This window comes from Ranitomeya imitator, chromosome 2 (genome assembly GCF_032444005.1).
Source record: "Ranitomeya imitator isolate aRanImi1 chromosome 2, aRanImi1.pri, whole genome shotgun sequence".
Taxonomy (NCBI): Eukaryota; Metazoa; Chordata; class Amphibia; order Anura; family Dendrobatidae; genus Ranitomeya; species Ranitomeya imitator.
Genome location: NC_091283.1, coordinates 20241785 through 20259566, shown reverse-complemented (window position 1 = coordinate 20259566; position 17782 = coordinate 20241785). Strand labels below are relative to the sequence as shown.

General features: G+C 44.1%; 1 protein-coding gene across 1 annotated transcript in view; it reads right to left on the bottom strand.

The window, feature by feature from the left end:
- CHM (CHM Rab escort protein) overlaps positions 1-17782 on the bottom strand; it is a 125169-nt gene that overhangs the window by 48454 nt on the left and 58933 nt on the right. The window contains exon 8 of the mRNA XM_069746103.1: positions 17160-17382. Coding sequence (XP_069602204.1) covers positions 17160-17382 — 223 coding nt within the window. The remainder of the gene's footprint in view (positions 1-17159; positions 17383-17782) is intronic.

Genomic DNA, 17782 nt, shown 5'->3' with positions numbered 1-17782 from the left:
ATTATTTGCAACTTACATTTGTTCTAGTGACTTTTTTTTTTGTCTTGGAGCCTTCGCTTTCCAATTTTTTGTGCCAAAATGGTGCAAGCGGGTTGATAAGTTTTACACAAAATCAAAGATGCTTTTTTGTTTTGGCCTTCACTTTTTTTTTATTTTTTAGAAAAAACATTGCCCTGAAAAATGCCTGTTTGCTGTTAAAAACTAAGGAACTAAATTAAACAGATTTTTTTTTTTTAACCCCATTACACAAAAATTTGCGACATCTCAAAAAGTTGCACATGAATAGTTCAGAAAAAAATATCTGGATAAGGTGAACAATGCACATAACGGGCAAGCAAAACAACACAGATAAGCAAGTAATAAGAAAAAAAAAAAGAAGCAATATAAGTAAGACAAAAACATTCTTATGAGGCAAATTCTTATGAGGGTTGGTCTTGATTTTTCCTTCTGGCAGCGTACCCATTATTTGCTCCCAATTTATCAAGTTACTGCATTAGGTTTGATAAATGAGACAAATTTTGGAGCATCTTAAGATACACCTTTCTAGAAATATTGCTTTACTACAGTTCACTGGGGAGATTACAACTTTCCAATAAAAGTTGCAATTCAAAAAATATGGTTACAATGTTGCACGGCTAGCCACGCCCACTTTTGAAAAATAATTAGCAACAAAGTAACATGTCACACTACGTCTTGTGCACTAGACCAAATATGTAACAACCTAATACTCTAATTGTTACAGTATACAGAGCATTAAATACATATACCCGCATCTACAGATAGTATTCTGCTACAGATGGATCTGGATAAGTTGGAAACTTGGGCTGAAAGGTGGCAGATGAGGTTTAACAATGATAAATGTAAGGTTATACACATGGGAAGAAGGAATCAATATCACCATTACACACTGAACGGGAAACCACTGGGTAAATCTGACAGGGAGAAGGACTTGGGGATCCTAGTTAATGATAAACTTACCTGGAGCAGCCAGTGCCAGGCAGCAGCTGCCAAGGCAAACAGGATCATGGGGTGCACTAAAAGAGGTCTGGATACACATGATGAGAGCATTATACTGCCTCTGTACAAATCCCTAGTTAGACCGCACATGGAGTACTGTGTCCAGTTTTGGGCACCGGTGCTCAGGAAGGATATAATGGAACTAGAGAGAGTACAAAGGAGGGCAACAAAATTAATAAAGGGGATGGGAGAACTACAATACCCAGATAGATTAGCGAAATTAGGATTATTTAGTCTATAAAAAAGACGACTGAGGGGCGATCTAATAACCATGTATAAGTATATAAGGGGACAATACAAATATCTCGCTGAGGATCTGTTTATACCAAGGAAGGTGACGGGCACAAGGGGGCATTCTTTGCGTCTGGAGGAGAGAAGGTTTTTCCACCAACGTAGAAGAGGATTCTTTACTGTTAGGGCAGTGAGAATCTGGAATTGCTTGCCTGAGGAGGTGGTGATGGTGAACTCAGTCGAGGGGTTCAAGAGAGGCCTGGATGTCTTCCTGGAGCAGAACAATATTGTATCATACAATTATTAGGTTCTGTAGAAGGACGTAGATCTGGGGATTTATTATGATGGAATATAGGCTGAACTGGATGGACAAATGTCTTTTTTCGGCCTTACTATGTTACTATGTTACACACACACCATAGAGAAACTAAGTCGGAAGTGAACCACTGTGATTCGCCAGTTTTGTATCACAAATTGTGTACAGTAAAATCATACGACATTACTGAGCAACAACTTGCAATTTGAAATCAGTTTTTGCCATTTAAAAAATTTAAAACAAAAGAAAAGTTTAAGAAAAAAAAGGCAGGAAACCCACTCCATTAACAGGGTGGGGTAAGAAGTTGAGTAACATTTGTATAAAAAAGTTTAAAATCTTAAGATGCAACAAATTTAACAAACGTTTTCAGACACTGATGAATTTGGTAAATATTATGGCAACACAGCAGAAAGAAAAAGTCCCTGACTAATAAACTTCCGGCATGAATATTTTCATTATTCGCAGGCTCTCTCCGCCTGGAGTACATGATAACTTTACAACAGTGAATTATTTAAAAAAAAAAAAATGACGCCCATCCAATAAACATAAAATCGCCTACAATATGTGAGCAATGGAAGGAGACGGCCTGGACTGAAATTGTGAATATGTTCTGCAGTCTGATGAGGCGACAGTCTGTAAGCATGAAGTCAAGGCGACACCTGCCATCTACCTATACACTGGACCATACATGGGTTCCCTAATGGCAGCGCCACTTTCAGTGAGGGACCGCGACGATAATAAGATGTAGTTAGTTATTTGTCTCCAATCGATTGTCTGCAGGATGTGCTGGAGAATAATTCTGACCTGCAGAGGCCGCACCGAGCAGCGCGCAGGACGCACAGGAGAGGCAGCGCCAGTCGGAGTCCGGGATTTCACGTATAAAGTAACGCTGGAAGTGAGCAATCAATCTCATCCACTTTGCCGTAGATAATCATTTATGATGATCGGACAGGTTTAATTACGGATATTTGTGCACACGAAGATGACTTTATTGTTTATACTCTATTATTCAGAAAGTGAGATCCGATTGCTCCTGCGCTTTGTACCCTGACCGCGCCGCCTGGATGATCGCAGCAGAAAGCGACAAGAGAAGGACGCTGCGCTGACAGCACAAACGTGTAACGCTCGGCAAACGCGATGAACAAGAGATGCTATCAGGGCGACGAGCAGGAGACTCCCGGGGAAGGCCCCGATGCTATAAATGGGGAACCATTGTATTGAGGAGTTCTGCTCCGTCCATGTCAGAGCCTGGATCCCGCGGCGGAGCAGCCCTGGTGCTATAAGCTCCAGCACAACGACAAACGGATAAAGCGATACTCCTCCCTGTAATTAACCTGCTCCTGTCACCGGTAATAAGCGGAGCTCTGCTGACAGACGCTCGCACCATGCACTCTGCTTCAACTTTGCCCTCCTGACTTCAAATCATATTACGGCAAAATTAACAATTGTGAAAACCTCGGCCCCGGTCGTCCCGAACTGCGCAGCCTTTAAATGCCATTTCAGCTTCTATCAAAGCAAGAATCAGCAGTTGTAATTTTTTAATACAGCTGCAAAACAATAGGCCCCATTAATAGCGGGGGCCCTGACAGCGCGGCTCCTCGTGATTTATGAGGCTGCGTATAATTTGATTATTTTATTAATTCTGCTGATTACAGTTTCGGTTAATCTGGTGAAGGTCACTCCCAGAATAAATCTTCATTACGTTTCGCAGAGAAGCTAAATGCCTGCAATGAGTTGTTTGCTTTAATTAAACACTAATGTAACAGGAAAAGAAAAGAGGCTGGAGGCTCCTCGCATCTGCTGCCGCTGCTGCAGGGGGGGTCGTGGCGAGCGCGGGGACGGCACATGATGTGCCCAAACGCCAATCATATGTCCAAGGAAAAACGCTCATTGCCGGACGACAATCTGCAGAAAATGGACATTAAAAAAAAAAATTGTGTGCTTGGACACACCTTCTCATTCAAAGATTTTCCTGTATTTTCATGACTATGAAAATTGTAAATTCACACTGAAGGCATCAAAATTATGAATTAACACATGTGGAATTATATACTTAACAAAAAAGTGTGAAACAACTGAAATTATGTCTTATATTCTAGGTTCTTCAAAGTAGCCACCTTTTGCTTTGATGACTGCTTTGCACACTCTTGGCATTCTCTTGATGAACTACAAGAGGTAGTCACCGGGAATGGTTTTCACTTCACAGGTGTGCCCTGTCAGGTTTAATAAGTGGGATTTCTTGCCTTATAAATGGGGTTGGGACCATCAGTTGTGTTGTGCAGAAGTCTGATGGATACACAGCTGATAGTCCTACTGAATAGACTGTTAGAATTTGTATTATGGCAAGAAAAAAGCAGCTAAGAAAAACAAAGGAAGACCAAGAGTCACCTCTGCTTCTGAGGATAAGTTTATCCGAGTCACCAGCCTCAGAAATCGCAGGTTAACAGCAGCTCAGATTAGAGACCAGGTCAATGCCACACAGAGTTCTAGCAGCAGACACATCTCTACAACAACTGTTAAGAGGAGACTTGTGCAGCAGGCCTTCATGGTAAAATAGCTGCTAGGAAACCACTGCTAAGGACAGGCAACAAGCAGAAGAGACTTGTTTGGGCTAAAGAACACAAGGAATGGACATTAGACCAGTGGAAATCTGTGCTTTGGTCTGATGAGTCCAAATTTGAGATCTTTGGTTCCAACCACCGTGTCTTTGTGTGACGCAGAAAAGGTGAACGGATGGACTCTACATGCCTGGTTCCCACCGTGAAGCATGGAGGAGGAGGTGTGATGGTGTGGGGGTGCTTTGCTGGTGACACTGTTGGGGATTTATTCAAAATTGAAGGCATACTGAACCAGCATGGTTACCACAGCATCTTGCATCGGCATGCTATTTCATCCAGTTTGCGTTTAGTTGGACCATCATTTATTTTTCAACGGGACAATGACCCCAAACACCTCCAGGCTGTGTAAGGGCTATTTGACCAAGAAGGAGAGTGATGGGGGGCTACGCCAGATGACCTGGCCCCCACAGTCACCAGACCTGAACCCAACCGAGATGGTTTGGGGTGAGCTGGATCGCAGAGTGAAGGCAAAAGGGCCGACAAGTGCTAAGCATCTCTGGGAACACCTTCAAGATTGTTGGAAGACCATTCCCGGTGACTACCTCTTGAAGCTCATCAAGAGCCTTCCAGTAGACGGGCATGGCACCAGGAGATGGAACAGGATCCTTGATGCGAACAACTGGCTAAAACGATGGTGCAGACAACAAGGATTCAGATTCCTGGACCACGGTGTGAATTACTGGTACGATGGACTCCTCGCCAGAGACGGACTACACCTCAACAAACCTGGGAAACACACATTCGCCAGAAGACTCGCTACACTCATCAGGAGGGCGTTAAACTAGAAGAAGAGGGGACGGGAAGAAAAACATTAGACTTGAACAAAGAAGACCCAGGAAAACATACTCAGATGGGAGGTAAGAACATTTCTAAAACAATCCACAGCGAGGAGATTGGAACAAAACAAAATCCTCTAAACTGCATGCTCGCAAACGCCAGAAGCCTGACAAACAAGATGGAAGAACTAGAAGCAGAAATATCTACAGGTAACTTTGACATAGTGGGAATAACCGAGACATGGTTAGATGAAAGCTATGACTGGGCAGTTAACTTACAGGGTTACAGTCTGTTTAGAAAGGATCGTAAAAATCGGAGAGGAGGAGGGGTTTGTCTCTATGTAAAGTCTTGTCTAAAGTCCACTTTAAGGGAGGATATTAGCGAAGGAAATGAGGATGTCGAGTCCATATGGGTCGAAATTCATGGAGGGAAAAATGGTAACAAAATTCTCATTGGGGTCTGTTACAAACCCCCAAATATAGCAGAAACCATGGAAAGTCTACTTCTAAAGCAGATAGATGAAGCTGCAACCCATAATGAGGTCCTGGTTATGGGGGACTTTAACTACCCGGATAGTAACTGGGAAACAGAAACCTGTGAAACCCATAAAGGCAACAGGTTTCTGCTAATAACCAAGAAAAATTATCTTTCACAATTGGTGCAGAATCCAACCAGAGGAGCAGCACTTTTAGACCTAATACTATCTAATAGACCTGACAGAATAACAAATCTGCAGGTGGTCGGGCATCTAGGAAATAGCGACCACAATATTGTGCAGTTTCACCTGTCTTTCACTAGGGGGACTTGTCAGGGAGTCACAAAAACACTGAACTTTAGGAAGGCAAAGTTTGAACAGCTTAGAGATGCCCTTAATCTGGTAGACTGGGACAATATCTTCAGAAATAAGAATACAGATAATAAATGGGAAATGTTTAAGAACATCCTAAATAGGCACTGCAAGCGGTTTATACCTTGTGGGAATAAAAGGACTAGAAATAGGAAAAACCCAATGTGGCTAAACAAAGAAGTAAGACAGGCAATTAACAGTAAAAAGAAAGCATTTGCACTACTAAAGCAGGATGGCACCATTGAAGCTCTAAAAAACTATAGGGAGAAAAATACTTTATCTAAAAAACTAATTAAAGCTGCCAAAAAGGAAACAGAGAAGCACATTGCTAAGGAGAGTAAAACTAATCCCAAACTGTTCTTCAACTATATCAATAGTAAAAGAATAAAAACTGAAAATGTAGGCCCCTTAAAAAATAGTGAGGAAAGAATGGTTGTAGATGAGGAAAAAGCTAACATATTAAACACCTTCTTCTCCACGGGATTCACGGTGGAAAATGAAATGCTAGGTGAAATCCCAAGAAACAATGAAAACCCTATATTAAGGGTCACCAATCTAACCCAAGAAGAGGTGCGAAACCGGCTAAATAAGATTAAAATAGATAAATCTCCGGGTCCGGATGGCATACACCCACGAGTACTAAGAGAACTAAGTAATGTAATAGATAAACCATTATTTCTTATTTTTAGGGACTCTATAGCGACAGGGTCTGTTCCGCAGGACTGGCGCATAGCAAATGTGGTGCCAATATTCAAAAAGGGCTCTAAAAGTGAACCTGGAAATTATAGGCCAGTAAGTCTAACCTCTATTGTTGGTAAAATATTTGAAGGGTTTCTGAGGGATGTTATTCTGGATTATCTCAATGAGAATAACTGTTTAACTCCATATCAGCATGGGTTTATGAGAAATCGCTCCTGTCAAACCAATCTAATCAGTTTTTATGAAGAGGTAAGCTATAGGCTGGACCACGGTGAGTCATTGGACGTGGTATATCTCGATTTTTCCAAAGCGTTTGATACCGTGCCGCACAAGAGGTTGGTACACAAAATGAGAATGCTTGGTCTGGGGGAAAATGTGTGTAAATGGGTTAGTAACTGGCTTAGTGATAGAAAGCAGAGGGTGGTTATAAATGGTATAGTCTCTAACTGGGTCGCTGTGACCAGTGGGGTACCGCAGGGGTCAGTATTGGGACCTGTTCTCTTCAACATATTCATTAATGATCTGGTAGAAGGTTTACACAGTAAAATATCGATATTTGCAGATGATACAAAACTATGTAAAGCAGTTAATACAAGAGAAGATAGTATTCTGCTACAGATGGATCTGGATAAGTTGGAAACTTGGGCTGAAAGGTGGCAGATGAGGTTTAACAATGATAAATGTAAGGTTATACACATGGGAAGAAGGAATCAATGTCACCATTACACACTGAACGGGAAACCACTGGGTAAATCTGACAGGGAGAAGGACTTGGGGATCCTAGTTAATGATAAACTTACCTGGAGCAGCCAGTGCCAGGCAGCAGCTGCCAAGGCAAACAGGATCATGGGGTGCATTAAAAGAGGTCTGGATACACATGATGAGAGCATTATACTGCCTCTGTACAAATCCCTAGTTAGACCGCACATGGAGTACTGAGTCCAGTTCTGGGCACCGGTGCTCAGGAAGGATATAATGGAACTAGAGAGAGTACAAAGGAGGGCAACAAAATTAATAAAGGGGATGGGAGAACTACAATACCCAGATAGATTAGCGAAATTAGGATTATTTAGTCTAGAAAACAGACGACTGAGGGGCGATCTAATAACCATGTATAAGTATATAAGGGGACAATACAAATATCTCGCTGAGGATCTGTTTATACCAAGGAAGGTGACGGGCACAAGGGGGCATTCTTTGCGTCTGGAGGAGAGAAGGTTTTTCCACCAACATAGAAGAGGATTCTTTACTGTTAGGGCGATGAGAATTTGGAATTGCTTGCCTGAGGAGGTGGTGATGGCGAACTCAGTCGAGGGGTTCAAGAGAGGCCTGGATGTCTTCCTGGAGCAGAACAATATTGTATCATACAATTATTAGGTTCTGTAGAAGGACGTAGATCTGGGGATTTATTATGATGGAATATAGGCTGAACTGGATGGACAAATGTCTTTTTTCGGCCTTACTAACTATGTTACTATGTAGAATGCCAAGAGTGTGCAAAGCAGTCATCAAAGCAAAAGGTGGCTACTTTGAAGAACCTAGAATATAAGACATATCTTCAGTTGTTTCACTTTTTTTGTTAAGCATATAATTCCACATGTGTTAATTCATAGTTTTGATGCCTTCAGTGTGAATGTACAATCTTCATGGTCATGAAAATACAGACAAATCTTTAAATGAGTAGGTGTGTCCAAACTATTGGTCTGTAATATATATATATATATATATATATATATATATATATACATACATATATATATATATATATATATATATATATGTATCTACTGTATAATTGTCCAAGGTTCACTTCCGTCTGTCTGTCACAGATATTCATAGGTCGCGGCCTCTGCCTGTGATGGAAATCCAAGTCGCTGTTTGGTCTCGGCAGCTGCCTGTCATGGCTACCGCGACCAATCAGCGACGTCCACAGTCTGATTAGTCCCTCCCTACTCCCCTGCAGTCAGTGCCCGGCGCCCCCCCTATGGGAGGTGGAGACGCATATTCATCACTGTAATGTGCAGCACCACGTGACCGCTCATACAGCACAAGCAGCGACGCGGAGAGGATGTAAGCGCCGAGGGAGCTGGGTAAGCATTTTAATGCCAGCGGGGGGGAGGCGCACAGCGGGTGGGAGGGGGCAGATTACCGGTAACTTTATTTTAAAAACAAAAATAAATAAAAAAAAAAGATTATTAATTCCTTCTCTCCAGCAAACGCTGCTGGGAAGAAGGGATGAATGGGGCTTCAGCACCACACGCTGGGGGGGACAGCGCTTACAGTAGCGCTGTCTCCTGCACTGCACACGGACAACATCTGTGTGCGGTACGTGTTTTACACGGACCCATTGACTTGAATGGGTGTGTGTGATCCATGCGCTCCCACGAACACTGACATGTCTCCGTGTTTTCCAAACGGACACGGTCCGTGAAAACACGCTGACATGTGCAGGGACACATTGATTTTAACATGTCTACATGAGTCAGTGTCTCCGGTACGTGAGGAAACTGTCACCACACGTACCGGAGCCACTGACGTGTGAAACCGGCCTTAAATTGAGAGGCTTTTTCACTCTTAAGACCATCCAATACTCCAGAACATTGCATAATACGGCATCTATCGATGACAAATTAAAGCAATTTTACTGTGAACCATTTTTATTTTTAATTAGATGAATATTCAGTGCTGATATCCACGTCTCCGTCCATCGCATGGCCTCCATCGTCCTCGCTGAAGACAATGTGAACGACTCCCGCCTGGCCGAGACCCCGCAGCCTCTATAGATAGATATGGATTTTTGCTGGAGATGAATCTTACACACGAACGTCGGAGCCTCAGGGAGAGATCAGAGGAGACAGATGCCGGAAGGCGCAAGATACCCTGACTCAATACATTACTCCGGCAGATTATTTTTGACGGCGTGGCAAGACGGGTTTCGGGCGACTCTGCCCTCTTTAATCTACAGACGGTCAATTGTGCTGAACTTCAGCGAGTCACGAGGGATAAAGAAAGACTGGATCAGGATGTTATACTGCATCACATCACTGCCGCAGATCCAGGAAAAGGCCAGGAAAAAGGAATTACCAGGACTGAGGGATGAGTAACCTCCGGATTATCGGGGAAAAAAGATGTAAGAAAAACTTCTCCAATAATGGAGAATAACTGGAAACAGCGTGTGCATACATTAATATAGGAGATAATTCAGTATAAGTATACTCCAGAGCTGCACTCACTATTCTGCTGGTGCAGTCACTGTGTACATACATTACATTACTGATCCTGAGTTACATCCGATATTATACCCCAGAGCTGCACTCACTATTCTGCTGGTGCAGTCACTGTGTACATACATTACATTACTGATCCTGAGTTACATCCGGTATTATACCCCAGAGCTGCACTCACTATTCTGCTGGTGCAGTCACTGTGTACATACATTACATTACTGATCCTGAGTTACATCCGGTATTATACTCCAGAGCTGCACTCACTATTCTGCTGGTGCAGTCACTGTGTACATACATTACATTACTGATCCTGAGTTACATCCTGTATTATACTCCAGAGCTGCACTCACTATTCTGCTGGTGCAGTCACTGTGTACATACATTACATTACTGATCCTGAGTTACATCCTGTATTATACTCCAGAGCTGCGCTCACTATTCTGCTGGTGCAGTCACTGTGTACATACATTACATTACTGATCCTGAGTTACATCCTGTATTATACTCCAGAGCTGCGCTCACTATTCTGCTGGTGCAGTCACTGCGTGCTTACATTACATTACTGATCCTGAGTTACATCCTGTATTATACTCCAGAGCTGCACTCACTATTCTGCTGGTGCAGTCACTGTGTACATACATTATATTACTGATCCTGAGTTACATCCGGTATTATACTCCAGAGCTGCACTCACTATTCTGCTGGTGCAGTCATTGTGTACATACATTACATTACTGATCCTGAGTTACCTCCTGTATTATACTCCAGAGCTGCACTCACTATTCTGCTGGTGCAGTCACTGTGTACATACATTACATTACTGATCCTGAGTTACATCCTGTATTATACCCCAGAGCTGCACTCATTATTCTGCTGGTGCAATCACTGTGTACATACATTACATTACTGATCCTGAGTTACATCCTGTATTATACCCCAGAGCTGCACTCACTATTCTGCTGGTGCAGTCACTGTGTGCTTACATTACATTACTGATCCTGAGTTACATCCTGTATTATACTCCAGAGCTGCACTCACTATTCTGCTGGTGCAGTCACTGTGTACATACATTATATTACTGATCCTGAGTTACATCCGGTATTATACTCCAGAGCTGCACTCACTATTCTGCTGGTGCAGTCATTGTGTACATACATTACTGATTCTGTACTCATCGTGACTTACAATCAGGAAGTGCAGAGGGATTTTGACTCAAGTTTCCAAATGTACATTTCATTTTTGGAAACCGCCAAACCTTTAGGCTTCTTTCACACTTCTGTCGGTACGGGGCTGTCACAAAGCGTCGGCACAACATACCGACGGACAGTGGTGATTTTCTGCACAACGTGGGCAGCGGACACAGTGTTTCAATGCGTCCGCTGCCCATAGTAAACTCCCAGTGAGGGGGGCAGAGTTCTGGCCGCGCATACGCAGTTTAAAATGCAGGACACGCCGTACGGAAAAACGTTCAAGGAAACGCTTTTTCGCTGTGATGGTCTGCCAAATACCGACGCATCAAGTGCACGACGGACGCGACGTGTGGCCATATGTCGCGATCCGTCGGCAATACAAATCTATGGGGAAAAATCGCATCCTGCGGGCACATTTGCAGGATGCGTTTTTTTCCCAAAACAACGCATTGTGACGGATATAAAAAGATGGAAGTGTGAAAGTAGCCTTATACACTTGGGTGTAATCAGGAGGGGGACGAGCGTTTAGCACCTCCGCGGTGTGGGGGTAACAATGCTCGGAGACTGTTCAAAAGCCCTCTAGAAAGCACAGATTCCAGCCACATTGGGAGCGCAGGTTTCGCAGCCCCCTCCCCGGCGATCTGCAGGTGGAGGCCATGACTGCGAGGGTGCAGAGCTGGGATCAGTGCAGGACGGTTCTAGTAAGATTACAGTGACTTTTCCTGCAGCGCGAGCACCAAGGACACAGGCGCTTTATTAACGATAATGCTCAATGATCTGTGAATAACCTGCAAAGAAAATGAAGATTATTGAGTTACTTTCTCAATCTATCCATCCATCATGGCAGAGCCGGCATCACAATGATAGATCGTCCCTGCTCCCCGCAGCGCATCCTCCGGTGAGGAGACAAACTCCCCTCGGCTGGACTCTGCACTCCAGGGCAACCGAGGAGGAGACTGGTCCCAAAAAGTAGGAATGTCTGCAGGGTCCAGAAATACAGACCGACACAACCTAAGCTTCTAGGGGGCGCCACCTAAAAATCCATGGGGTCCGAACTGTAATTCCTGGCATGCCTACCAAAACACCAAGACATAAAAGCTCCAGATTTTGGTAAGAAAAGCTTTCAAGGGTTCAACTTCCAAAAAAAAGATCCCCCAGTCTTCAGCCAAAATGTTTCCTGTACCGCCATCATCCATTCTGTATGTGAAGGGGGCGCACTAATAGCCAAGCCAGCCCCCTTCTCCATCTCCTTGTTTGAACACACAGAGGAGAAACCCCTCAATGTGCCGACGATCACCTGACTGTTTCTACGACTCACAATATGGTGCCCAAGTCTTATGAAGCCCGATCATGGCCGACACGGAGGAATTCAGTAGCCACCATGAGAGGAATGGGACAAAGGGTATCAGAACAGACAACTCCCCTATTTCCACCTTCTTGAATTCAACGACATCTAAAACGATTAAACTGCGATGTTCTTAAGACTTGGGTGCCAGCTGTACAACACAGCCAGGGCCTGCGCTGTATGGAGCAGGCTCAGCTCCCGAGCCCGACCCCAACATGCAGTGCGCAATTCATCGTACAGTGTATGGCAAATGTTGCAAGTTAAAACCCGTGCATAGTGGGCTGCCCCAGGTGCAGTACATCCCGGGATCTGCAGGGGGCTTTCACTGGCCATAAAAAGACCAATAGACCTTTCATTGCCAACACAGGTGGGCTGGGCGATTGGTGGGGGTCTCACGACCTGGATTTGTACCTACAGAGCGTTTAAGGGACTCCAACAAATCAAAGAATTTATAGAAGAATAGCTACGTGTTAAAGATACATTTTGTGAGAGTGGACCCCTTTAAAGTGGTTTTAGGCATACTCTCCTACCTGATTGCACACTGTGCAAGGTGCGATAGCAGCAGCTAAGATCTCTGCCCGACACCCAACATTCAAACTCTTAATCATCCTACGTTTTCTGCTTGCTGTCAATGAATGGAAACACTGATGCATCCAGGAGATGAGAACCTCGAGCGTCTTGTAGCCGGAGCATCGCTACAATTGCATGTAGTCTGGAAACATAAAAGCACAAATCTCTGACGCTTTGTCACATTTTACCTGCACTGATACATTGTAACAGTCTGGAGACCAAGCCCTCATCTGGAGGACAGATTCACTGACAGCAAGCAGAGATCTTGGAAAGGTGAGGAATTGAATCAAAAGTATTAGAAAATTGTAGACCTGTCTAATAAATCCGGCGAGTTCTGCTCCCCCTGCGCCGTCTTAAATGGGGCGAAGGGTAAATGTCGACCAGACGTTTGCGGTAAAGCCGACACTTTTGGCCTCTGTTTATGCAGTAAAGCCTCTGATGAGGCGCAGGATGTGACTTCCAAATGTCTTTGGATCATTCCCATAAATATGTATGCGCGCCATATATAACAGAGGCCTTGATGAGAACACGCGGAGGAACCGGCCGCGAGAATCGCTTAAGAGGTTTACATTAAAATGGAATGTGGGACGGCGGCTAGAAATCACCCGCAAAACGACACCTTGTTCTGATAAGCTGCAGATAACGGCGCGGAGGGATGATGTATGGACGCCGCGCTCAACACTTTACTATACATACTAAACAATCGCCAGAAATATTCCTCATTACCGCGCGGCGATAAAACGCTCAGACGTGTCACATTCCGGACTGCAAAATATCATTTTGAGGTGAAATCAGAGTTAGGGGGGATTGGGTTTGATGCCGGAGCAGCGGTCCGACCAGCGATCAGGTGCAGCGTTCACCACCATGATGGACGGATTATACCTTTAAAATGACAGATAAACAGGAGAAATCACCCGAGACCAATGTGCACAGAGACCTCCGCTCAACAGCAAGAAAAGGTCCTATACAGGGGAGAGCACACCTGAACACGATGCGGAGGAACTCTGCCCCTGCACGGATGAACAGTCATTGCAGCTTTGGACGTGACTAGAGCAATTACTGAAGCAGCAAAACATCTCATTGTATAAAAGTCATAAAGAGTCTGGTGAAGAAGGTGCAAACTGTGTGCACTAGTCTGATAAAGAAAACACCAGCAGAATAGTGAGTGCAGCTCTGGAGTATAATACAGGATGTAACTCAGGATCAGTAATGTAATGTATGTACACAGTGACTGCACCAGCAGAATAGTGAGTGCAGCTCTGGGGTATAATACAGGATGTAACTCAGGATCAGTAATGTAATGTATGTACACAGTGACTGCACCAGCAAAAAAGTGAGTGCAGCTCTGGGGTATAATACAGGATGTAACTCAGGATCAGTAATGTAATGTATGTACACAGTGACTGCACCAGCAGAATAGTGAGTGCAGCTCTGGAGTATAATACAGGATGTAACTCAGGATCAGTAATGTAATGTATGTACACAGTGACTGCACCAGCAGAATAGTGAGTGCAGCTCTGGGGTATAATACAGGATGTAACTCAGGATCAGTAATGTAATGTATGTACACAGTGACTGCACCAGCAGAATAGTGAGTGCAGCTCTGGAGTATAATACAGGAGGTAACTCAGGATCAGTAATGTAATGTATGTACACAGTGACTGCACCAGCAGAATAGTGAGTGCAGCTCTGGAGTATAATACAGGATGTAACTCAGGATCAGTAATGTAATGTATGTACACAGTGACTGCACCAGCAGAAAAGTGAGTGCAGCTCTGGGGTATAATACAGGATGTAACTCAATGTATGTACACAGTGACTGCACCAGCAGAATAGTGAGTGCAGCTCTGGAGTATAATACAGGATGTAACTCAGGATCAGTAATGTAATGTATGTACACAGTGACTGCACCAGCAGAATAGTGAGTGCAGCTCTGGGGTATAATACAGGATGTAACTCAGGATCAGTAATGTAATGTATGTACACAGTGACTGCACCAGCAGAATACTGAGCACAGCTCTGGAGGATAATACAGGATGTAACTCAGGATCAGTAATGTATGTACACAGTGACTGCACCAGCAGAATACTGAGCACAGCTCTGGAGTATAATACAGGATGTAACTCAGGATCAGTAATGTAATGTATGTACACAGTGACTGCACCAGCAGAATACTGAGCACAGCTCTGGAGTATAATACAGGATGTAACACGATGTAGAGGCAGCGGCTCCAGCGTTCATCTCCACATTAATCTCTGACACTTCTCTTCCATGTATCAGCAGCTCACAGAGACTTTCCAATCACAGAGCAGCGGAGCAGAACTATTCCCCATCACACTGGAGCTGCTGTTCGCAGGGCACCTGCACGGTGTCATCTGCCCACCTGTACTCCAGAGGCTGGACAGACATCTGTCTGGGATGGTTTAGTGACTCCCGCTTTGAGCAGGGGGTCGGAGCAGACGACCCAAGAGGTCCCTTCCAACTCTACCATTCTATGATACTCCAGTCACAGCCAAACCTGCACTCAGCATTCTGCTGCTTTCCTGTTGGCTCTCAGGTTGCAGCAGTTCCATCTCCGCAGCCTCCTAATAATCTTACAGAGGATACTGGTCTAGGTTGTGGGAGCAGAGCACAGTGCATTGTGGGATGTCAGATACCACCTAAGGGAAGAATCTGTGCTTTACACTAAATGTTCCCCCTTCATAACCCGGCAATTTTTTATTTTTTGCACACTCGTTTTTTTCTCCCTTTATTCCAAGTGTCCTAACTTTAGTATTATTTTGCTGACAAACCCGTACGAGGCTCAATTTGTGTGGAAGGAGTTTTAGTTTTGAATGACACAAATTACTTTAGCAAATAATGTTCAGAACAATGGGGGAAAAAAAACAACAAGTGGGTGAAAATGACGACAAAAACACAATCTGCCCCGTTCTTGGGATTTATGTGTTTGGGGTCATTGTGCAGTAAAAGTGATCTGGTCGCAGGATTCTTCAGGTCGCTGCGATTACGGTGACACCAAAGTTATAACGTTCTTTTCTCCTAGTTTGGGTAAAAAAATTTGTATCTCTGAAAATAAAATATTTACTTTGTCACAATGTGACATTCCTATCGTTTCTATTTTTTGTCGATGGAGCCGTGTGAACACTTGTTTTCTAAGCGCTGAGCTGCTGTTTTTATTGACAGAATTTTGACTTGAGGATTTTATGGCTTTTTTTTTTGGCAGAGATGCAGCGACTGAAAAAGAAAAACATTTTTTTTTTCTCTTTCAACATTTACGCCGCAGATTAAAAATGTATATTTATATAGATCGGACTTTTCAGGACGCAGTGACACAGAAAATGATATTCGTTAACTTCTATATTTGTAACTATGGAAAAGCGCGGCGATAAGAACAGCTTGTTTCTCTTTATGTGATGGTCGCTCTAGAGAATCCAGCCTGTGATCGTCCGGTCACTTGTCCTATATATTTGTAGCATATAGGAGAAACCGTCTCTTACGAAGCCGAGAGATGTGGACCCTGCAGACGCATTGTAGAAGGTGGGTGATGGGGACCAGAGTGGAAATCCCACCAGGAATACACCGCGCCACCGTCAGACTATGTGCACACATTCAGGATTTTCCTAGTTTTGTTTCGCATTTTTTCAGCCGTTTTAAGCGTAAAAAAAGCTTAAAAAACGCATACATAAGCATCTTATCATTTTTAATGCATTCTGCAATTTTTGTGCACATGATGTGGTTTTTTCCGCGAAAAAAATGCATTGCAGTAAAAAACGCAGCATGTTCATTAAGTTTGCGTGTTTTTGCTGCTATTTAATGCAAAGGGAAGCTCTGGAAAAAATGTGCAAAAAACTCAAGCAAAACGCGAAAAAAAACGCATGAGGATTTCCTGCAGGAAAAGTCCGGTTTTGTTCAGGAAAATTCTGCAGAAAATTCTGACGTGTGCACATAGCCTTAGACTGATTGCGGCATTTAAGCGGCTCAACAGCAGCGATCGGAGCCAGCTCCATTTCCTGCTGCTACTAATGGAAGCCGGCTATGTAACACCCGCACACTGTCTGACATACATGTACAGTGGAGGTACAAGGGCATTAAAGGGGTCCTCCGGCATCTCTTACTTCTGCATTGATAGATGAGAGGCGAAGATAATGCTGCGCTGACAGACTGGATAAACCTGTAACAAAGCCTCATATGTGAGAAGTATCACATCCATACATTTGTGAGGAGGCAGAGATGCAGATGACGTTTCCGGCAGCTCCGGTGAGGACCCTGGTGCCGGGGGCCATTGCATACAATCAAGGGTGCGTTTCGTCTTTCGCACTCACCTGCAGAAGCACTGAGGGATCTCTCCAAGACCGTACATGTGAAACAAGAAAGGAGTATTGCCGTAGCGGCCGAGGCAGCGCAGGAAGTGTTGTGTCGCCTTCAGCCCGTCTACGGTGCTTGTGGATTTAGACACCATCGCAATGGAGCAGAGGACAAAGTGCTGCAGACTGGGAGATAACCGCTTACACTGGAGAAACTCGGAAAAAGTGGACTCCTTGTGATCTGTGCGGGAAACAGCGACATTCACATTATGTTCTCTACTCCGAACACACACAAAGCTGCATCAACAACATCAGCTGCACGACTACTCTAAAGACTAGGACCAATAATACAGGCATCCGGCTAACATGTTCATACAATACAGGCAGAGCGATACCTGCCAAGAAAAGTGACAAAGAGGAAAAAAAAGAGCCGAGCAGAGAAAAGGGGCAGAGCAGCAGAAAAAAAAGGGGCCAAGCAGCAGAAAAAAAAGGGGCCGAGCAGCAGGAAAAAAATGGGCCGAGCAGCAGGAAAAAAATGGGCCGAGCAGCAGGAAAAAAATGGGCCGAGCAGAAAAAAGGGGCCGAGCAGAAAAAAGGGGCCGAGCAGAAAAAAGGGGCCGAGCAGATATAAAAGGGCAATG